Source organism: Hoplias malabaricus, chromosome 16 (genome assembly GCF_029633855.1).
Source record: "Hoplias malabaricus isolate fHopMal1 chromosome 16, fHopMal1.hap1, whole genome shotgun sequence".
In the NCBI taxonomy this organism is placed as follows: domain Eukaryota; kingdom Metazoa; phylum Chordata; class Actinopteri; order Characiformes; family Erythrinidae; genus Hoplias; species Hoplias malabaricus.
Window position 1 is genome coordinate 26,359,452 of NC_089815.1, and position 22,905 is coordinate 26,382,356.

The 22,905-nt window shown below is 45.4% G+C and overlaps 1 protein-coding gene across 1 annotated transcript; it reads right to left on the reverse strand.

Moving 5' to 3' along the window:
* Positions 1 to 869: 869 nt before the first annotated feature.
* On the reverse strand, positions 870 to 22,580 carry thsd7bb (thrombospondin, type I, domain containing 7Bb). Its single transcript, XM_066647750.1, has 21 exons — positions 22,510 to 22,580; positions 20,203 to 20,437; positions 19,525 to 19,640; positions 18,129 to 18,261; positions 17,557 to 17,660; positions 16,210 to 16,401; positions 15,729 to 16,028; positions 14,563 to 14,741; positions 12,609 to 12,763; positions 10,215 to 10,365; positions 9,958 to 10,096; positions 9,580 to 9,695; positions 9,350 to 9,464; positions 8,447 to 8,592; positions 5,654 to 5,828; positions 5,284 to 5,457; positions 5,031 to 5,126; positions 2,949 to 3,031; positions 2,417 to 2,609; positions 2,090 to 2,177; positions 870 to 1,628 (listed from the first exon to the last, which is right to left on the reverse strand). Exons 2-21 carry the CDS (start codon positions 20,370 to 20,372, stop codon positions 1,547 to 1,549), a joined length of 2,907 nt encoding a protein of 968 aa, XP_066503847.1. The 5' UTR covers positions 20,373 to 20,437; positions 22,510 to 22,580; the 3' UTR covers positions 870 to 1,546.
* Positions 22,581 to 22,905: the final 325 nt, after the last annotated feature.

Here is a 22,905-nt window from a genome sequence, read left to right on the forward strand (position 1 = left end):
TCATTCTCTGTTCTGTTAATTACAGAAAGCAGCCAAATTGGCACAGACCGCTGTAGTGAAGAAAGACAAAATTCACTCTGGCTTTGAAGTTTGTAAAGTGTAAAGTACAACACGTTCAGATTTACATACAGATATAAAACCTCATAAAAATACACAAGTCAGAGGCTGCTTTTCTTTTAAAAATGCTGTAAATAAACACATCATTTTTGACTCCCACAGTCCAAAAACACACGTTGGTAGGTGGATTGGCGACTCAAAAGTGTCCGTAGGTGTGAGTGAATGTATGAGTGTGTGTGTTTGTTGCCCTGTGAAGGACTGGCGCCCCCTCCAGGGTGTATACCCACCTTGCGCCCAATGATTCCAGGTACCCAGTAAACAAGGAACGTCCCTGGACGTTCAAAATAGGTCTAAAAGTAGTCTGTCCGTCAAGGACATATTTTAAACGTCAATGGACGTCCAAAATCCATCTTAATAAGTTAGTTAAGTGGTGATTTATTGGTAAATCACTTTATTAAGTGGATTATTAAGTGGTAAGTAATTTATTTCGGGACCAATTAATAACGTCAATGGACGTCCAAAATACGTCTAATAGTCGTCTTTTCAACGTCTGTGTTTGGACGTCTTTTCAACTTTCATTTTCAACCTTAAGAGAACGTTGATTAGACGACAGTCATTACGTCATTTCAACGTTGAATCAACGGCTAAATGTTTACTGGGTAGGCTCTGGACCCACCGTGACCCTGAACTGGATCAGCGCTCACAGATAATGGATGGATGGATGTATGCTGCACAACCAAAAGCAACTGCTGTCTTTTCTCAAAATCGTCTGATTTATTTATAAACCAATTAAGACACAATTACAACATACATTATCACAAATAAGTAGAACTACCGCTGATCCTTATTGGACATTTTCACCCAAAGGGTTTCAGACTGGATTTTGGCTTGGGGGTGATTTAGGCCACAGCAGCACCCGATGAAAATCAGTATTCAACGTAATGGGATAATTCTGTCACAATCAGATCAGTGAAAGGCAGATAAAAAAAAAAAAGCCCAAGGATATTCAGCAGGCAGTATGTGCCATCGTAAAAAAACAACAATAAAATGTAATTTTACAATGGAAAGACAGAGAGGCGATGCACTAATATAGAGTGTTACACTTCATACTGCACTAACGTAGTGCATAAAGGGAGTCTGTTTTGACAAAAATGGATTCATTATTTTCCTCCTCACATTATGATGCTTGCAGATGCTGAAGGAAAATGTAAAACCAGATCCACATTCTCTGCCCACTTTCATCGGCCACGGTCCTCTAAAATCTGTACTGTGATATCCAAAGCTGAACGCTCTCATCCAAAGACTGCTGAAACTGATTAGCCCACAAAACGAAAACACATACTACATGTAGAGGCACAAGGCTCGGTTCAAAACAGCTCAGTGTCTTTGTCTTTTGTGTTCTTGAACTCTTTTTGCTGGAGCTGGAACGACCTTCTGTGGAGGTCTCAGGAGTTGCATAAGCTGGAGTTGAGGTCCAGAGATGGAATGGTCACATGTCTGTATCTCCATCGTAGGCCAGTGCCAGAGCTTTTTGGGTGCAGCTGGTGTGTGGACTGTCAGTTGGGTTTTTACTGAGAGAAAACACACAGGACAGAGAAGCAGGAAGTGAAAAGGCACTCTCTGGAGAAGTTGGACATGGGCTAATGTCACTGTTACAAAGGTTAGTGCTATTTAAAGGGCCCCAGCTATATAAAGTCTGTAGAACCGTGGAGCCTTGTTTTTGGGAGTGAGGAAGCTCCATCAATGATTACTTTATCTAAGTAATGTTCCGATGCCTGAACACCATCAAATCTTCACAGAAACCGTTCAACATCGAATGGGACGCAATTTAATTGTGAAGAAATATTAGTTGAGCAGATGTTTACAGACTGTCTCATTTGGAATCAAAACAGAGTTCTTGCACTTCCAGTGTCCACCACTAGAGGGGAGCACATAACTATAAAGAACTCTGTGACCAACAATAGCTTGACATCTTACAGACATGTGGTAGAGCAAAATACAGTGAAGTTACGACTGATAAAACAAAACTCACCACAGCAGAAAAGACATTGTGATGATGAGGAGGATCATGATGAAGCCTGCAGCCATCAGCCCATACACCCACAGTCTGACCCGTCCATCTGGTAATTAACACAGAGATAACAGCTGTACAGAAATGACCCTGGTGGAACTGTGACTGGATCTGCATTTAAAACTGTTTACTTTCAGACTCTGGACTGAGAATGAGGCGTTTAGCAAATAGTAAACAGCTAATTTACCTCCAAAACACTCCACACTCCATCATTTTTATGCGTTCCATGCAAACACTTATACACTCAGACCAGTCAACACAGGAATCCATACGTGCGTTGTTGCAAACCTGGCCCGAGGGGTTGCAGAGCCCACTCCCTGGGCCTGTTCTGGTGCTGGACGTGGCTCGGCCTCAGGCGTCCAGCAATGGTCTTCACATCTGCCTTCTTATAGTCAGGCCCTGGTGTTCTTGTACAGTAGTCTAGGAAACCGTGAGAGGTCATAACCTCAGTGAAGCCCTTTTCACAGCCGCACACTCCACTCTGACGAGCAGGAAGAGAAAGAGAACATATTTGAACCATAACATTTTGATTACACATTGAATCCTGCTGCTACTATTATTTTAGATGATTACATTCTTTAACAGAGCAGTGTGTTATGCTGCTATTAATGTGTGAAAGATACTACAGGGGTCGTGATAAGACGGAGCTAATTATTTCATCACCATTCAGGTTTATGTCACAAGATGTTACATCTCGGGAAAACACAGTACTAAGGTTATACTACACATTGCTTAATGAAATCAAACTCAGTGTCAGGGTGGACGTGGTATAAACACAAGTTGTAAACATGTCCTGGTGAGTCAGATCTGAAAAAACAACCTGTGTGCAGAAAGAGAAGGGCTTGGTGCAGGGAGGATGGCAGTGACGGACAGATGAAGGTTTGTTCTGAGGAAAACACCCCCCTAATAGAAAAACACAAAGGTTCGTTAGTTCACTCATTCCCCTTCTGTGACTGCTTCATCCTGTTCAACCATTGGGGCGTGAGGTAGAAACACACCCTGTATGGGGCGCTCGTCCATCACAGTGCATCACACACTCACACACACACTGTACGGCCAATCCACCCACGAGTGTGTGATTTGACTATATGGTTGAAACTAAAAAGAACACCTGGAAGAAACCCACACAGACACAGGAAGAACACAAACTCCTCACTGACGACCCCAGAAGCCCTGGAGAGGTTTGACAGTGACACTACCTGTCGCACTATTAATTAATAGCTGTAGACATATAGAGAGTAGATTGAGAGATACATGACTGAGCCTCTAACATGTATCTATTTGTGTGTGAACTTTGTATATCTTTTTTTGAATCTAGGCTTTTATTTTTTTAATATGCTGGAATATACAGGGGTTGGACAATGAAAGTGAAACACCTGGTTTTAGACCACAGTAATTTATTAGTACGGTGTACGGCCTCCTTTTGCGGTCGATACAGCATCAGTTCGTCTTGGGAATGACATACACAAGTCCTGCACAGTGGTCAGAGGGATTTGAAGCCGTTCTTCTTGCAGGATAGTGGCCAGGTCACTACGTGATGCTGGTGGAGGAAAACGTTTCCTGACTCGCTCCTCCACAACACCCCAAAGTGGCTCAATAATATTTAGATCTGGTGGCTGTGCAGGCCATGGGAGATGTTCAACTTCACTTTCATGTTCATCAAACCAATCTTTCACCAGTCTCGCTGTGTGTATTGGTGCATTGTCGTCCTGATACACGGCACCGCCTTCAGGACACAATGTTTGAACCAGTGGATGCACATGGTCCTCCAGAATGGTTCAGTAGTCCTTGGCAGTGACGCATAAGTATTGGGCCAAGGGAATGCCCAAACCATCACTGATCCACCCCCATGCTTCACTCTGGGCATGCAACAGTCTGGGTGATACGCTTCTTTGGGGCTTCTCCACACCGTAACTCTCCCGGATGTGGGGAAAACAGTAAAGGTGGACTCATCAGAATACAATACATGTTTCACATTGTCCACAGCCCAAGATTTGAGCTCCTTGCTCCATTGAAACCGACGTTTGACATTGGCATGAGTGACCAAAGGTTTGGCTACAGCAGCCCGGGCGTGTATATTGACCCTGTGGAGCTCCCCACGGACAGTTCTGGTGGAAACAGGAGAGTTGAGGTGCACATTTAAATCTGCCGTGGTTTTATGTTTTTGGATACAATCCGGGTCAGCACCCGAACATCCCTCTCAGACAGCTTCCTCTTGCGTCCACAGTTAATCCTGTTGGATGTGTTTGGTCCTTCTTGGTGGTACGCTGACATTACCCTGGATACCGTGGCTCTCGATACATCACAAAGACTGTCTTGGTCACAGATGCGCCAGCAAGACGTGAACCAACAATTTGTCCTCTTTTGAACTCTGGTGTGTCACCCATAATGTTGTGTGCATTGCAATATTTTGAGCAAAACTCTGCTCTTACCCTCTACTAATTAACCCTTCACAATCTGCTCTTACTGGTGCAATGTGCAGTTGATGAAGGTTGGCCACCAGGCTTCTCCAATGTAGCCATGAAACCTCCCACACTACAATGACAGGTGTTTCAGTTTCATTGTCCAACCGCTGTATATTGAAGCTAAAACATGTACAATGCAATTATTTGGTCCATCTCACGCAGCCATGACCAGAATAATGAGCTTACTGCCCTTTCCATGGTTGGAGTGATTATTAGATCCATGTGGAGCAGCTTATCTTAAGTAAATCTCAGTGTTTATTTAGTGTCGTTCAGCGGTAATAGAACGATGTGCATTATTGATCCTTGAGGAGACATGTGTGTTTGTTTATCATCTGTCTGCATCCAGTTAATTCCATGTTCAACGTTTTTTTAAGCACTCAGCACTCCACATTTAATAAGTACAAAACAAAAGAGAGTAAACACCAATGTGGTGATACCTGTGACATTAACCCCGTCAGACCTCTGACACCACACGACTCTGTGATTATCCCTCCATCCTGCAGTGACCCACTCGTAACCAAGACAGGTTCCTCCTGCACACGGACACACATAAGTTGTTCACATTCAGATTTGCAGCCTGTTTCCCTCTTTCCTCTGTAATAACACTTCAGATAATTCTCATTGGCTGACGCAGAAGCAGCTCAGAAGGTCACAACACAAGATCAAATACACGTGATCTGACCGCTCTACCTTGGCATGTTCGAGTCTCATAAACCTGGCTTGGACACGAGTCCTTGTTTTCTGGGACTTGCATGACCACCGCTCTGGATCTTGCCTGCTGTCCCGATGTCTCAAAACTTCTCCCGTCCAGGCACAGCAGCTGGCACGCGCTCCACGCCGACCACTCAGTCAGGTGACAGTCTCCTAACACAGATAGAGATATGAGGTAAAGATACAGTATGTTGATTGATTAGTAGGTAGGCCATTGATGTCATTTCCCCAGGCATTTGCTTTGATGATACAAATGTTAACAAACCATTACTGGTGACAGTTATGTAATAAATGACCAACAACATTGGTGCAAGAAGGTGTGCAGAGTGTATGTGTCTCTATGACTGACCTGGACAGGGTATGGAGCAGGGCTGCCGGAGCTCGGTCCCAATAGTTTTGCTCAGCCTGCTCTCCATACAGTGCTCCTCCTGCACTGGTTTCGGATGAGGGGGTCTGGAGAGAGAGCCCCAGTGCACCACACATGACAGATTCCTCTCCCTCACCCCCTCTCCACACTCTGCACCCTACACACACACACACACACACACATATTGAATGTGGCGCACTCTGCATTTGTTGTCCACTACCTGGATTTTGGAAACAGAAAGGAAAGTGAGGAACACCAGGTTCTGTGCAATTAGCTAATCCTCCACACTCTGTGATTCTAGTACATCGTTCATCTACAGGGGTTAGACAATGAACCTGAAACACCTGTCATTGTAGTGTGGGAGGTTTCATGGCTAAATTGGAGCAGCCTGGTGGCCAATCTTCATTAACTGCACATTGCACCAGTGAGACCATGTGCATCCAATGGTTCAAACATTGTGTCCTGAAGGCGGTGCCGTGTATCAGGACGACAATGCACCAATACACACAGCGAGACTGGTGAAAGACTGGTTTGATGAACATGAAAGTGAAGTTGAACATCTCCCACGGCCTGCACAGTCACCAGATCTATATATTATTGAGCCACTTTGGGGTGTTTTGGAGGACCCCAAACACTGAAGCTGTATCGGCCGCAAAAGGAGGCCCTACACCACACTAATAAATTACTGTGGTCTAAAACCAGGTGTTTCACTTTCGTTGTCCAACCCCTGTATGTGGGTATATACAGCATGGGCCATTTCTATGGATACACCTTAATAAAATGGGAATGGTTGGTGATATTAACTTCCTGTTTGTGGCACATTAGTATATGGGAGGGGGGAAACTTTTCAAGATGGGTGGTGACCATGAAGGCAATTTTGAAGTCGGCCATTTTGGATCCAACTTTTTCAATGGGAAGAGGGTCAGGAAACGTTTTCCTCCACCAGCATCACGTAGCAACCTGGCCACTATCCTGCAAGAAGAATGGCTTAAAATCCACTGTGCAGGACTTGTGTATGTCATTCCCAAGACGAACTGACGCTGTATTGGCCGCAAAAGGAGGCCCTACACCATACTAATAAATTAAAGAGGTCTAAAACCAGGTGTTTTGCTTTCATTGTCCAACCCCTGTAGTACAGAAGTCTATGATTAGGGCATAGACCTACAAGTTATACTAGCAAGGAAATGGCCTGGACAATCATGTAGGATAAAAGTCCTTTAATCTGGACCCTGGTAAACAGTGGGTTTAACATTGTGAATAACATGGCACCTCTCCCTACAGCAAACTAGGGTTCAATGCCCCACTCAGGCTACTCTACACACTCAAGAATCCTTGGGCAAGGCTTCGATTAAGTACCAGAAGCTGGATTTAAGGTCCAGATTGTGACTCTGATGTAGGACACGAGGGTCAGGGAAAATATGGTCATTGCTAAAAATGTTAAAAGATGAAAATGGAAATAAAATATTTCAGGGCTGATTTACAACCATAAAAGCAAGTGGAAAGCTGAAGAATTCTTTCAGCAGGACTCTTTTGTGAGGAAGGGCTGAGGGAGAGGTGCTGGAGGCAGCGCTGAACATGTCTGTAGCTCTTTATCGATCAGACATTCAAAAGATTTTATTATTGGCACTCAGCTCATATCCCTGCTCGCCAGTTTGCAGCCTGAGTTATTATGGTATCTATTGACGCATTGAACTGCCATGCTTGCTTCTCATTTGGAGAGTTTTATGGTTGCAGAGGTGAAGTATTGTAAAGACTAGCTGCTGCAATTTAAGGCAGGGACAGGGAGTAACGAAGCACACAAACATCTGAACATTCGAACTGGTTTATGTATAGTTTGGGGAGTTCTTTTGCTCAGAACGGATCCACCCTGCATTGGACTGCACTGTGCTTTTTAAAGTCCTGCTTATTGTTTAAAACTGGGGCTAAAAACTTAACGTCACTAAGAAAAACTAGAAGTGAGATAAGGTCACTCAAATCTTTTCCATAAATACACCCCTAAATCTGCAGCCAGGTCTTCAATAAGGTGATATGACCATGACTGTAGAATATACTGATCTTCCAGAACATTAAATTGACTTCATTAGGTCTACACTCATTGTCCATTTTATCAGCTTCACCATGCAGGTGTCCTTAGTAGCACTTCTACAATTACAGACTGTAGACCAACTGTTGCACTGCATACTTTGTAAGACCCCTGTTTTATCCTGGTCTTCCATAGTCTGGACCTCCAAAAGTGTTATTGGGCTGGTGGGTAATTCCAAGCACAGCAGTGACACTGACGTGGTGGTGTGTTAGTGTGGTGAGTGTGGATCAGACACAGCAGTACTGCTGGAGTGTTTAAACACCTCAGTGGTTTACTCATTCATTCATTCATTATCTGTAACCACTTATCCAATTCAAGGTCGCGGTGGGTCCAGAGCCTACCTGGAATCATTGGGCGGAAGGCGGAATACATAAACCTGAGCACCCGGAGGAAACCCACGCAGACACAGGGAGAACACACCACACTCCTCACAGACAGTCACCCGGAGCAGGAATCGAACCCACAACCTCCACGTCCCTGGAGCTGCGTGACACTACCTGCTGCACCACCATGCCGCCCTCAGTGCTTTACTGCTTTACTGAAAATAGTTCACCAAACTAAAGTGTAACATGAGCTTCTGTCTCTGCCTTTACGTTTCCGAGGTACGAGGTAGGACTGTCTAACAGAGTGGACAGTGATTAAAAATCTCCAGCTGAACTGCTGTGTCTGATCCACACACATTTTGCTGGTACCTCGACCCTGCAGGAGCTCCATTCTCCCAAAGCCCAGGTGTAGCAGGGGATAATGCGACATGGTTTGGTTTGGGAGAGCTGAGACGGGCATGGACGGCCACCTTCTCCCGCCTGCTGTAGAACTAATCTGGAGCGAGTCATCTGACCTGGAAAAGCACAAACACACACACACACACACACACACACACACACACACACACACACACACACACAGAGTCCAATTCCTGGTGGGAGATGTGTTTATGCAGTTAGCTGTAATAAGCACCTGGGGCAGAGTTTCCTCTGTGGGGTTCACAGAGGCTTGGATGGAGATGAACGAGCCAGATTAGAGATTTTAATTAACCCACTAACGAGTCAATACTTCAGAGGGGAGGGTCTCTGTGGGACCTGAAAGCCGCGTTGTTTCTTAATTACTAAGTCACATTTTCTGCTCTCATAACCACCCTCAGAACCACCCCACCACCCCCATCTCCCATCAAATGAATAGATTTCTAGTGGCTAATAATTTCTTACTAATGTAATGATTTTAGCCCAAGCTTGTGTCCATTGTCCATAAACGGAGCACTCTACAATTTCCCCAAAGCTGTGATTGCAAAGTGAGCAATTATGCACTTAGTGCTCACAAACACAGAGTGAGATTGAGGGTCAGCTGATAACTCTGGACTTGCCGGCCCTTGTTAGAGTTTATTTGGAACATGAGAGCTTTTAGTAACTACTTGCACAGCATCTGACTGAAAGCCTTCATTAATAGATGGCAGGCAGGGTGTGCATATTCAATAGCATCTTTAAACTCATTTTATTTAAACATTTTGATGATGCACTAATTATAATGGATCTCTACAAATATTTGGACATATGGTGTATTACAACTTGGCTCAAACAACTTGGATTCCCTGGTCGTACTTTGGGCCCCGCAGGTGTGTGAGCACTCTGACCAAAGCGACCAATCGGACAGCAGACAGTCCACCGGACAGCTCACTTCACACGGAGCGGTCAGCTTCCCTCGTGAAGGACCCCACTGACAAAGCAAAGAGGGAAAAAGGTCACAGGTAAGGTCAATGACCAGCATTTTACACTTCATTTACGTATAAAGTCTGGGTAGAAAGGGTGTCGTAGTGGGAGCAGCACTTCACCTCTTTGCACATGCTCAGTTCAACCAGCTTTCCGTCGCTGCGGACACAGTTGAGGAGGCGGGTCTTAGTTCCTTGGCCACAGACTGCATGGTCACTGAGCTGACAACTGCTCCAGTCTTTGAAATAAACACACACACAGATGTACGGTCAGGTCTCACAATGCTACAATGTGTAGGGAAGTCTACCTGTGTGTGTCTGATCTAAGCGTATAGAACTACTTTATTAGAAACTCCAACCCTGTGTTTTAAAGGTGTATTATTCTCAACACAGAAACTAACCAATGATGAAGGACCAATGAATGACTCAAATTAAGAATCAGTTTACTAGCTCTAAGTGTTTCTAATAAAATGTCAGGTAAGTGTAGGTGTGTGTGAGGACCTGAGTACGCATAAGAATATGAAAGGCAGGTGGTGTTGGCACAAGACTGAGTTTGGTTGAGCTGAGGGCAGGTGTGTCCTTTTCCTGGCATCCTCAGCACTGTCCTAGTCCTCCACCTTAGTTCTCTCTCATTACAGCCCTGGAGGGAAAAATAAACCACATAGAAAACAGGTCACACTCGGTAGTTAACTTTAGCCAGTTTACTGTTGGCTAGTGACAGATTTAATATATTTTAAACCAATCAGATTGTCGCTAACCGCAGCGCATTCACTCCACTGGCTCCATTCTGATGTCACACAGTGACCAGGACAAGGGAGCAGGCAGGTTTGGGTAGTGACTGGACGCTCCTCCTGGTCACACAGGGAGTCATCCTTTCTGCTCTGTTTCTCCTCGTCCTTTCTCACACACCTGACAATGCCATCATGCAAAGGGAAAATGAATGCAAACTCCGTAGCCTGATCACACTCCCAGGGCCAGCCAATGTAACAAAAGCAAAATAACAATCAGAGGCACAGCAACCGCATATAAATTTGCCAGATTTTGGCCTGCTTTCAAGACATTCATGAATGAACCTGGCAGAGCGATGTAACCTTCAGTCCCCTTTTGTTGCGCCAAATTATCTTTCCCCTTTCTACACTCAAGCGCAAATGAAATACACGAGCAGTGAATAGACCAGGACCAGGAACCGGGCAGACAAACATTCAGCCGCAATGTTAGAGTTTCAGGATGACCTCCCTCTAGCCCGCAGTCCAGAGTTATGACCTCACTCCTCTTTGTAGAGTAGGCTTATGACCTCATCAATCTAGTTGTCAGCATTATGACCTGTTCTCCTTTTTGAATGCAGACTTATGAGCCCATCTATTATTGTGACGCAGGTACCAGGACTCAGATCTTTCTCCAACGGGGCTGAATTTCAATCAGTTAAAGCTGCGGCTAAGACTATTACGGCTGCTTTCAAAGGCGGCGCACAAAGCAGAGACCTCAGGGATTAGTGTTGATTGAAATATTTGTTTTCTTACTGGGGTTTGGTTGAGCTCTCAGAGTCTGATCCTGCTTTTACTGTCACAATGTGGCTCCTACACTGTCAGAAAAAAAGGTACGGTAGAGGTATAGTATTGGTTACTACAGGTACAAACTGTGTAAATGTACCTTTAAAGGTACGACAGTGTTTAAAAGTAAAGTGTTTGTTCCTTAAAGGTACATTACATTCTCCTCGCCAGAAGAAGAGATACATGTTTATTCATTATCTGTAAGTACTTATCCAGTTCAGGGTCACGGTGGGTCCAGAGCCTACCTTGAATCATTGGGCGCAAATCAGGAATACACCCTGGAGGTGGGTGCCAGTCCTTCACAGGGCAACACACACACACACACACACACACACATTCATTCACTCACACACTCACACCTACGGACACTTTTGAGTTGCCAATCCACCTACCAACGTGTGTTTTTGGACTGTGGGAGGAAACCGGAGCACCCGGAGGAAACCCACACAGACACAGGAAGAACACACCACACTCCTCACAGACAGTCACCTGGAGGAAACTCACGCAGACACAGAGAGAACACACCACACTCCTCACAGACAGTCACCTGGAGGAAACCCACAGAGAGAACACTCCACACTCCTCACAGACAGTCACCCGGAGGAAACCCACACAGACACAGGAAGAACACACCACACTCCTCACAGACAGTCACCTGGAGGAAACTCACGCAGACACAGAGAGAACACACCACACTCCTCACAGACAGTCACCTGGAGGAAACCCACACAGACACAGAGAGAACACACCACACTCCTCACAGACAGTCACCTGGAGGAAACTCACGCAGACACAGAGAGAACACACCACACTCCTCACAGACAGTCACCCGGAGGAAACCCACACAGACACAGAGAGAACACACCACACTCCTCACAGACAGTCACCCGGAGGAAACCCACACAGACACAGAGAGAACACACCACACTCCTCACAGACAGTCACCTGGAGGAAACCCACACAGACACAGAGAGAACCCTCCACACTCCTCACAGACAGTCACCTGGAGGAAACCCACACAGACACAGGAAGAACACACCACACTCCTCACAGATAGTCACCCGGAGGAAACCCACACAGACACAGGGAGAACACACCACACTCCTCACAGACAGTCACCCGGAGGAAACCCACGCAGACACAGAGAGAACACACCACACTCCTCACAGACAGTCACCCGGAAGAAACCCACACAAACACAGGGAGAACACTCTTTCAGTATAGAACAGTGTCATATAAAAGACATAATAAAAGTCCTGGAGATGAAGCGGGGCGTATGAAATCAACACAATTTTAAAATCTAAAAAATAAAATAAGGTATAATTATGTTCCCTAATTAAAGGTACACATATGTACCCTTGAGGGTACCACCACAGTGACAAATTTTCTGACAGTGCAGGGAAAGAGTTTTCCCTCATGTATCTCTGTCTCATTATCTGGTGTTGACTGAGTTTATCTGGGTATGATTAATAGAGCGTGGAAGCTGTCAATATAAGGCTTACTTCTGTTCTAGAATTTAGCACATATGCTAATATCGGAAATGACTGATGAAAGGTGACACAGTGGTAGAAGGACTGGTGCGCGGTGATGGAATGAACTTACCGAATTTTGCGTGATTGGATGCCCTCTCCGCACAGCGGCTGAGCGGTGCTGGAGTTGGTCAGGGTGTTGGGTGGGTCGACGACACACATAGACCATGGCTCAACTTCCCAAACATACAGATCACACTCAGAGTAGCAAGGCACTACCTCAGACACCTGGGAGATGAGCGTAGGATAAGTCCCAGACAAGCACAGAAAGGGTTAAATCACACTCGGACAAATGAGAAATGAGGGTATTTACTGACCTGAGCCTTTGTAGATGTCCGGACAAGCAGTGTGAGTAGGAAAGAGAAGGGAGAGCTTCCATTAATGTCTATTTTGAGTCTCTGGGCGAACCCGGGGTCAGCGGTTTAAAGGCTTTATTTATACGAGTGAAAGTGAGCTGAAGGAAACGTCGGCCCTGTTCCAATAAAACATTCATGCTGTTTGATCAGGCCCTGATGAAACATAGCACAAAGGGCTGTAGGGCACAGAAAATAAAGAGGAACGAGGGGAGAAGATAAGAGGGTGTTGGGGTGTGAGCTCAGAGGGGACAATAGCTTCTTTAGTCTTGTTTTACCACACTAGCATATGGGTGCGAAACTTCAGATAAGTGTCTAAAAGTGGGCAGCTGGGGGACCAGCGTAGTCCTAACACATCAATTATGTATGAGGCTTTCACACACCACTGTCTCCTGTGTGTCTGTCTCTCTCTCTCACACACATGCCCACACACACACAAAGGATTGCACTTATGGTCACGCTCATGAACACAGAAACTAACTGGTGGCGACGGGTGTCCTCAGACAAAAGAGGGTCTATTGTTCGCCCAGTACATGCGTGCAGATACGTATTAGTGGGTGAATTCAATTTCCTATTAATGGGAACATATTCCTATTCCTATTGCTCCTATTATGTTTCAATTAAATGGAGTTCCTTGTGCTCACTGAAAGACAATTGTGAGAATATAAAACAAATGGCTGGGCTGCAGAGTGAACAGACTTGGCTATAAAGCACTTTGGTTCAGCCTGTTCTAATGACAGCAGAATACAGTCCATTTGCCCTATAGAGAGCTTTTTAATAGCATCCAGAAGCCTCCTACAATTTTTTAAAAAACTGACATATTTATTGATATAATTAAGCAATAAAACATGTGAGGGAGCATGTTATAATCAGAGTGTGCTGGGCTGATTACCACAGTGACAGATTAGAGAATACTTTATCCATCCATTATCTGTAACCACTTATCCAATTTAGGGTCGCGGGGTCCAGAGCCTACCTGGAATCATCGGGGGCAAGGCGGGAATACACCCTGGAGGGGACGCCAATCCTTCACAGGGCAACACAGACACACAAACACGGACACTTTTGAGTCGCCAATCCACCTGCAATGTGTGTTTTTGGACTGTGGGAGGAAACCGAAGCACCCGGAGGAAACCCACGCGAACACAGGGAGAACACACCACACTCCTCACAGACAGTCACCCGGAGCGGGAATCGAACCCACAACCTCCGGGTCCCTGGAGCTGTGTGACTGCAACACTACCTGCTGCGCCACCGTGCCGCCCAGAGAATACTTTAGTGTATGATAAAATGATAAAATGATTACTCATGTATTTTGTATTAATTAATGAATTAGTTCATTCAGTCGTTTGTTTTTTAACCATCCAGGGCCTACACGCTTTGTAACCTGCTAAGCACTAGATGCATAGAAGGAGCACATTCTTGATAGGGCACTAGTCAATCACAGTTACACAAACACTCACACCTATGCACACCTTTGCAATCTACCAACCCACTATCGACATACAAACGTGCTTCTGGACTGTGGTAGGAACCCAGAGCATTCGGAAGCAACTCGTATTAAACCCACATTCCCAGGACCCTAGACCCATGAGGGCATTTGTTACGCTTTACATTTTTTTGATGTCTATTCTACACAAACGTACTATTCATTCAGAGCTTTGTTACTCTCACCTGATTTTTGAAATCCAGTTTTGGACAAGGTCGACCTCCATTAAAAGGCTTCTCTCTTAGCCACTGTGAGCGCACCTTCACCCCCCCACCACAGGGAGCACTGCACAAGGACCAGACAGACCACTCGCTCAGCCTGCAGTCCAGAGGACAGGGCATGATGCACATTTCCTCTTCAATACCTGCAATTTGAGTCAAATAAAGAATAAAAATATTTTATGGTTTAACAAAGTTATGGTAAGATATTTGGATGAAAATGTTTTTCTGCTAGATGCTCCAGAGCCACTGATGGAGTAGTGTAGTTAACCCAATCTGGCATGGGATGGTAACTACACTACTTATGATAGTGTTTTTGTAAAGATATATAACTTTATGGTGCTGTACTCTGAAAGTAAATGGATAGTTTATTTAATAGAGTTAACAGTTCCATTTGAGGATGCAGTAGACAAAGCATTCGAAAGGAAGAGGCTGAAGTACACGGACTTGGTGGCTGAGGTGAGGGATGGTGGGTGGCAGGGACATGTAAGACCAGTGGAGATAGTGTTACGGGATTTGTGTGCAGTTCAGCGTCAGGGGCTGGACACAAAGGGCACCTGTGAAGGAGTCATCAGAAACAACTGAAAGGTCTAGTCAGTGGTTGTGGATAAGGAGAACACAGATTACTTGGGGAAATGCACTGTAGAGGTGATGTTGTAGTGGTTGGTGATGTAGCACATAAAGATCACATAGAACTGGTGGCACTGAGCACGCATTAACGGTGCCAGTGGGGCTAGGTACAGGCTTAGTCCCCAGGGAGGCCAGTGTGGATTTATGGTTGTTGATACTTAAGGGTAAGGTAGGATTGTAAAGCTGGCTTGGAGGGGGGTGGGTCTGGGTTGCCAGACTTCACTGTTGAGCCTTCTGGAGGTGTCATGGGCTTAATTCAGCAAAACACTGATGAGGGGAAGTGCCTACCTGATGACAGTGGACAGTTTGGCTTATTAGGACCCAGGGCTCTAAAATCCAGGACCCTAAAAGAGTTCTTGTAGCACCAATGCCACCTATAAATCATTATTGTCTCTATAAACAGCTTGAAATATAATTTTTTGCAGGTGCCCAAGTAAATCGGCAGAAGGCATTTGAAATAAAAAAATGACTGCTTCAATACATTTAGTAAACTATGTCCTTACCGCTGTTGTTACAGTGAGCTGGCTCAACCAGTCCTCCCTGGTGGTCTAGACATGCCAGGGCTCTGTAGCGCCAACCTCGCCCACACTCTTTCCCATGTGCCCGAGCCCTCCAGCCTTGGTTGGTCCCCTGGCTCTGATGATAGCCCCTCCGTGTTAGTGTAAACCCAGTCTGGTGGTGTTGCTGTGGGAGCAGACAGGGCGACCATGATCCCTGGGGTCGTGTGCGGTACTCAGAGCAGGGACAGGCTTCCTTCTCTACCAGCGCCTCCTGTTGGCAGCGCCAACGCTTCTTACTGCGACCTAGAAGAAGGCAGGGTATGAGCAGTGAAACAGGGACATTTGAACTATTAGTATGTGTTGCATATGTGTGTGTGTGTATGTGTGAAAGTATGTGTGCGGTACAGTTGAATCAATATGTATGTGTGGTACGAATGAAGGATATTAATGACCATACTAGCTTATGTATGTGTGTGTGTGTTACCTATGAGTGAACGAGTGCGAGTGCGCCAGCCTCCGCACCCCTGGCACTGTGAGTATTTGCTCCAGGAGCTGAAGGTGCAGTCGTCTCGGCATGCCACCCGACACTGGCGCACAGAAGCGGGCATCCCACCTGCCCACTTCACACACTCTGCCACATCAGCAGGGGCATCGTCCAAGCCAACACATGTCACGGCTGGAAGGGAAAGACACACTGGTTTGAGGATGTCCATAAATGTATCCTGCACTGTAAGCAGGTTGTGTACAGGTCTGAGATCTGCCTGCAGCACTGGAACTCACAGACACCTGCCAAGACGCTCAGATAAAATATACCTTGAATCAAATATTTGCTGAATTATATCTCACTGAAAGTGCTTATTCAGAACTTCTTCATGGATAGAAACTTGAGATACATTCGCTGTGCAATAACTTACACAACCACATACAAGTAATTATAAATGTTACTTAAATATACAGCTAAATTAATTAATAATTTTATTTATGGATTAAAGTAAAGTAGCTATTTGCCTCTTGTTCCCGACCTGACACCGGGAACTGCTCTGTTCTTTGGCAGCTGTTCATCTATCCAGATGCTGTCAGATTGATTCCTGTTGCCAAGGTTACACAGCTGCAGTGCCTTTATACTCTTCGACAGGCTCCTTGCTGTGTCTTGATTGGTTGGCACTTGTCTTTAAATATGCATAAAACCCTCAGCAAGTTCGATAAGTGCAGGCTACACAGCGGACTGTCCTCAGGGAGGACACTGGCACAGTCAGACTGGTCCAAATCTGTACACTCTCATAAAGTTTTGTACCCACTGGCCACAATGTAATGGTGCATTACTGTTTTAGAAACATCAAAGAAATCCAAACTGTAGCAGCGTGAAAGTTGCTGAGACTTGCCCTGCATTAACATTTCCACATATGCGCAATAGGTAGTCTAATATCTGGGGTCAAAGAAAATGGCCGCCTTCTCATTCTGACTCTGAGTTCACTTCCTCGCACTTCCTTTTTATGCTGACATATGTTACGTCTTTAAGTTGGAAAGCTTATTTTGTTTGAAGAACAAAGAGTGTAACTGAACTGATAATAATGAAGCAGTGATCACTACGACAATCCGCTGTAACATTAAATATACCTCCTTGGTTCTGAACCCATTTTCCATTTGATCAGCTCCATTAACCATATTAGTGCACATTGTAGTTCTTCCATTACAGACTCAAATCCATCATTGGCTCTGCAACCTTGTTAACACTTCATGAGTATTTGAATGCAGAAATGAGGAGGTGGCTTTAATGTTACAGCTGAGCTGTGTAGGTCCAACAGATCAGATCTAAAGGAGAACCACTCACCTCTGGTCTCCAGACCAAGTCCACACGCTTCAGAATGGCCTCCTGCAGCTTGCCGTACTGAGTCAGGGACCAGAATGCATGGGTTCCAGCGGTGTGTCTGCCATCTGTAGGTCAAACCGCAGTGAGAGCATAAGCACTGGTTCTTTAATGTAGCTGGTTAACTGTACACTAACTGGGAAGGTGAAGGCTAACATGTTTCATCCAAGATATGTGAAGTAAGCCAACCACTGCCTCTTTTCAAACGACTTTGAATGCAACATTACATAGCTCAACAAGCTTGAAGGAGAACACAGTGTTAAATTTGCTAACCCTAGCTCAGTTAACAGATCCCTGTGTTTTGACTAGCATCATGCTCAGTGATGGCTAAGATGAAGGTCTGCTCACACACACACTCAAAGGCCAACAGCATAAATCTCCTGAAAATAGAGTCAGTACACTACAAACCCTCAGGTGCCCCATTTAATGAGCATTATTAGAGAGAAATACTAATAATATATATTATATTTATTATTATTAGACTTTTGGAAAAAGCACGTTAGCATGTAAGCTGTGTTAGTACAGGAGTGACCCACCTGAATATTGGACAGAAAGGGGCTGGGCTACAATCTCTCTCTTCAAAAACGGTGGCTGGGCATTCCTGACCACCGTTGGCTGGCCTTTGGATGATGATCCGGTGTCGTGACTGGGTGCTGGTGGTGACATTCTCTAAAGAAAAAAATAAAGAGATGACAGAGTTAGGATCTCTTTTGTAGCATACACTTGCTACAGAGTGCACTGTATAGAGAATGAAACTATGGCTGCCTTCTACATTAAAATAAATTAATAAAACAGTAGAATCCCTGTGTCTGTGTGGGTTTCCTCCGGGTGATTGTCTGTGAGGAGTGTGGTGTGTTCTCTCTGTGTCTGTGTGGGTTTCCTCCGGGTGATTGTCTGTGAGGAGTGTGGTGTGTTCTCTCTGTGTCTGTGTGGGTTTGCTCCGGGTGACTGTCTGTGAGGAGTGTGGTGTGTTCTTCCTGTGTCTGTGTGGGTTTCCTCCGGGTGACTGTCTGTGAGGAGTGTGGTGTGTTCTCTCTGTGTCTGTGTGGGTTTCCTCCAGGTGACTGTCTGTGAGGAGTGTGGTGTGTTCTCCCTGTGTCTGTGTGGGTTTCCTCCGGGTGACTGTCTGTGAGGAGTGTGGTGTGTTCTCCCTGTGTCTGTGTGGGTTTCCTCCGGGTGACTGTCTGTGAGGAGTGTGGTGTGTTCTCCCTGTGTCCGTGTGGGTTTCATCCGGATGTTCTGGTTTCCTCTCACAGTCCAAAAACACACGCTGGTAGGTGGATTGGCGACACAAAAGTGTCCGTAGGTGTGAATGTGTGTTGCCCTGTGAAGGACTGGTGCCCCCTTCAGGGTGTGTTCCCGCCTTGCGCCCAATGATTCCAGGTAGGCTCTGGACCCACCGCGACCCTGAACTGGATAATGGTTACAGATAATGGATGGATAGTCTAAATATCTAGTGTTACTCATTTGGAAATTGTTGTAAGAATATAATACGATTATTCAGCTTATTTCTAACTTATTTTTACCAGTTTTAAATCATTTGATCTACAGAAAGTGTCTTATTCCATTGGCAAATATTTTTTCTAAATTCAAGAAATAACAGAAAATGATGCTTAAAAGAAACAAAAATATCTGCCAATGGAATAAGACTGCACTCGGGTCAGGATGAGCAGTGACTCATTATCATTTAAAGCAACAGATGCTGAACAGGGCTCTTTAGACAGGGGGAGAGTGTTAGTGTGGTGTTTGGACCTTGTGGTATTTTGACGAAAGTAGGTCACAGATGTTTCATTTGTGGAAATGAGGTAGAATATGGTCCCTTTAAAAAAATGCATATAGTTCCAACTTTGTCATGCATTCTCATATATTATAGGACCATAATAATGAAAAAAGTTGTTGCAATCTGTTAAGTCAGATTTTTAAATTGCATACCAGGTGAACAGGATGTTGGACACAAGCTCCATTCACTGAAGGGCGTAACGATGCAGTCCACTTTGCATGGCAGAGTACAGGCTCGGACCTGGTCTGGACGGGTGGATTCAGGACACCTAGAGAAGAGGTCAGACCGTAAATGACAAGCACATGGAGCATACCGATCCAACTCTGCCTTTTCCAATTTTTTTTGGTCCGTTTCTATTTCTGGAACAGGTCGGTGACCCTTAGCACTTTGACTGGGGCGTTCACATGGAAGCACTATCCATGATCACGCCACAAGAGCTCTGTTAGACACTTCAGTAACCTCTTCAGGCGAGAGAGCAACATCGCTGGCTTGGAGCCAATTGCTTCTCAGGAAGCTTTTTGTGCGCTGGTTCTAAAAGGACTCTTATGAGTGACTTACATCAGACGGGTTCTGTAACCCTGAGCTGGTAACTGTTCTCTTTCTGAATGGCCCCTGACCTCATTATCTCACACAATGTCATTCGTAGACTGGAAATGAACTTCCCTTTTAATGCCTCTCGCTGCTCTATTAGCCACCCATACGTCCATCCATCCATCCTTCTTTCTTTCTTTTCCTTCCTTCCCTGCACCTGTTTTGTATCTTTCATTCCTTAATGTAAAAAGGGCTATAAAAGCGTACATTTTGACAATCACATGATGTTGGGTTCGTACCTCTTCTGCATCATTTGTCCGCCGTCAGATCTCCTGCAGTGAACTTGTCGAGTTTGTTTGCCAGAGCCGCAGCCTTTTTCCATTGTCTCTTCAATCACTGTGCTGTTCCGCTCCATGCTGAGATCTGGAGTACAGGGGCCCCATGGTGATACGTCCCAGTAGTACAACATGCACGGGTGGGTGCCACAATGTCTCCACTGCTCCAGAACAGGGGATGGCAAGCATCCTTTTCCCTCTGTATTCAGACAACATGCTGATTGACTGAGGGTTTAAGCAAAGATGCAGGTTTTTAAAATGTACAGTACATACCTATGATTAAGAGGGATTTCTGCAACTGTTTGAAAATAATGTAATGTATGTTTTTTTGAGCTGTTATATTTATCCAAGGGCGGCACGGTGGTGCAGCAGGTAGGTGTCGCAGTCACACAGCTCCAAGGGCCTGGAGGTTGTTGTGGGTTCGATTCCCGCTCCGAGTGACTGTCTGTGAGGAGGGTGGTGTGTTCTCCCTGTATCTGCGTGGGTTTGCTCCGGGTGACTGTCTGTGAGGAGTGTGGTGTGTTCTCCCTGTGTCTGTGTGGGTTTCCTCCGGGTGACTGACTGTGAGGAGTTAGTGTGTTCTCCCTGTGTCTGTGTGGGTTTCCTCCGGGTGACTGTCTGTGAAGAGTTGCTGTGTTCTCCCCGTGTCCACGTGGGTTTCCTCCGGGTGACTGTCTGTGAGGAGTGTGGTGTGTTCTCCCTGTGTCTGCGTGGGTTTCCTCCGGGTGACTGTCTGTGAGGAGTTAGTGTGTTCTCCCTGTGTCTGTGTGGGTTTCCTCCGGGTTACTGTCTGTGAGGAGTGTGGTGTGTTCTCCCTGTGTCTGCATGGGTTTCCTCCGGGTGTATGTCTGTGAGGAGTGTGGTGTGTTCTCCCTGTGTCTGCGTGGGTTTCCTCCGGGTGACTGTCTGTGAGGAGTGTAGTGTGTTCTCCCTGTGTCTGCGTGGGTTTCCTCCGGGTGACTGTCTGTGAGGAGTGTGGTGTGTTCTCCCTGTGTCTGCGTGGGTTTCCTCCGGGTGCTCAGGTTTCCTCTCACAGTCCAAAAACACACGTTGGTAGGTGGGTTGGCGACTCAAAAGTGTCCATAGGTGTGAGTGAATGTGTATCTGTGTGTCTATGTTGGCCTGTGAAGGACCGGTGCCCCCTCCAGGGTGTATTCCTGCCTTGCACCCAATGATTCCAGGTAGGCTCTGGACCCACCGCGACCCTGAACTGGATTAGCGCTTACAGATAATGAATGAATGAATGAAAATTTATCCAGTTTACTGTGATGTAGGTGTAAGTCGCATAGATGAACAACATGTCTCTCCAGCTTCACATGTGTGTGGGTGTGTCCGTATGTGTACGTATTAGTGTGTCCGTGTGTGTGTCCATTAAAGGACAAAAGGCCTCCTGGTGTTATAGGTCAGATAATATTCACCGGAGTGTCATAAGCAGAGCATACATTATTTATAACCACAGGCTGCTTTTTGGGCACCAGGGCGATGAATGGGCAGCTGAAGCATTAGAGCTGATGATGAGGGCTCACTCAGAGTCAGAACCATTGTGCTGTTTTTTTTTTTTTTTTTTTAAAGCAGCGCTGTGCATAACTCATTGGAAAGAGTCTCACAAAGGGCCTTTAATGTACATGGGTACAGTAAGCCTAATTTGACAGCCTTAAAAACAGGCTTATTTCCCCCTTTCAGGCCTTTCAGAGGTGGTCATACACAGCTCAGGCAGCCATTATACTTGCTCCCTTTTTAACTCCAGCCTTTTTTTTTTTGGTTAGAAAGTCAGAAGAGACTTTGCATAAGAATGAAGAGTATTGTAAAAAAGAATGACCCACAGTAGTGCTAGTATATAATGGCTGTCAGCAGTTAATATTCCTTTGAGTGAAATGTTGCATTTACTTCAGGGACATGTCAAAAAAAAAGAGAAAAAAAAACTAAACCCAAGCTAGTAATTGTTTTCAACCTTAATAAGTCACATAAGACTTGCAAATGACTTAATTTGCATGAGATCCACCCACTGTTTTTGTGTTTTCCCATCCATTATTTAGCCACAGCAATGGTTGGCATCGCATATTAATTTAACCACTAAAAGAAATCAATAATTCAAAGCTATTCTCTCACTTCGGGTTATACATCCAGCACCCTGTGTGTAAATTGACATAAATTATGAGCAAGCTTCACTGTCCTCCCTGTTGCATGAATGATGTGTTTTAAGTGTGTGAGAGAGATAGAGAGAGAGAAAGAGAGAGAGAGAGAGAAAGAGAGAGAGAGATCGTATCCTACTCTCTGCTGGAGGTGCGATGACAGCTCGGGTGCGTTTCTGCCTGCCCTCAGTGCGTTTGTCCAAGCAGGAGTGTGAGCAGGAAGACCAGGAGCTCCACTGTCCCAGCACACAGTCTTCAGGACAGGGCATCTCACAGGGTTTCCGATCTGGAGGAGGATCTCCTAGACACCTTGTTTTGGGAACAGTCTCTCCTGCAGGAAGAGAAATAAACCGAATTATTGATTCATTTATTCAGTCATTCATTATCTGTAAACCTTATCCAGTTCAGGGTTACTGTGGGTCCAAAGCCTACCTGGAATCATTGGCAAGCAGGAATACACCCTGGAGGGGGCGCCAGTCCTTCACAGGGCAACACAGACACACACACACACATTCACTCACACACTCACACCTAC

What these genes read in the sequence shown, in the direction of transcription:
- thsd7bb (XM_066647750.1), bottom strand. Translation starts at nt 20,372, where the DNA reads ATGTTGTACTACTGGGACGTATCACCATGGGGCCCCTGTACTCCAGAT. An exon ending in AACTGGATTTCAAAAATCAG is followed by an intron (nt 12,764 to 14,562) that starts GTGAGAGTAACA and finishes CTCATCTCCCAG; the next exon opens with GTGTCTGAGGTAGTGCCTTG. An exon ending in TGAGACTCGAACATGCCAAG is followed by an intron (nt 5,127 to 5,283) that starts GTAGAGCGGTCA and finishes GTCCGTGTGCAG; the next exon opens with GAGGAACCTGTCTTGGTTAC.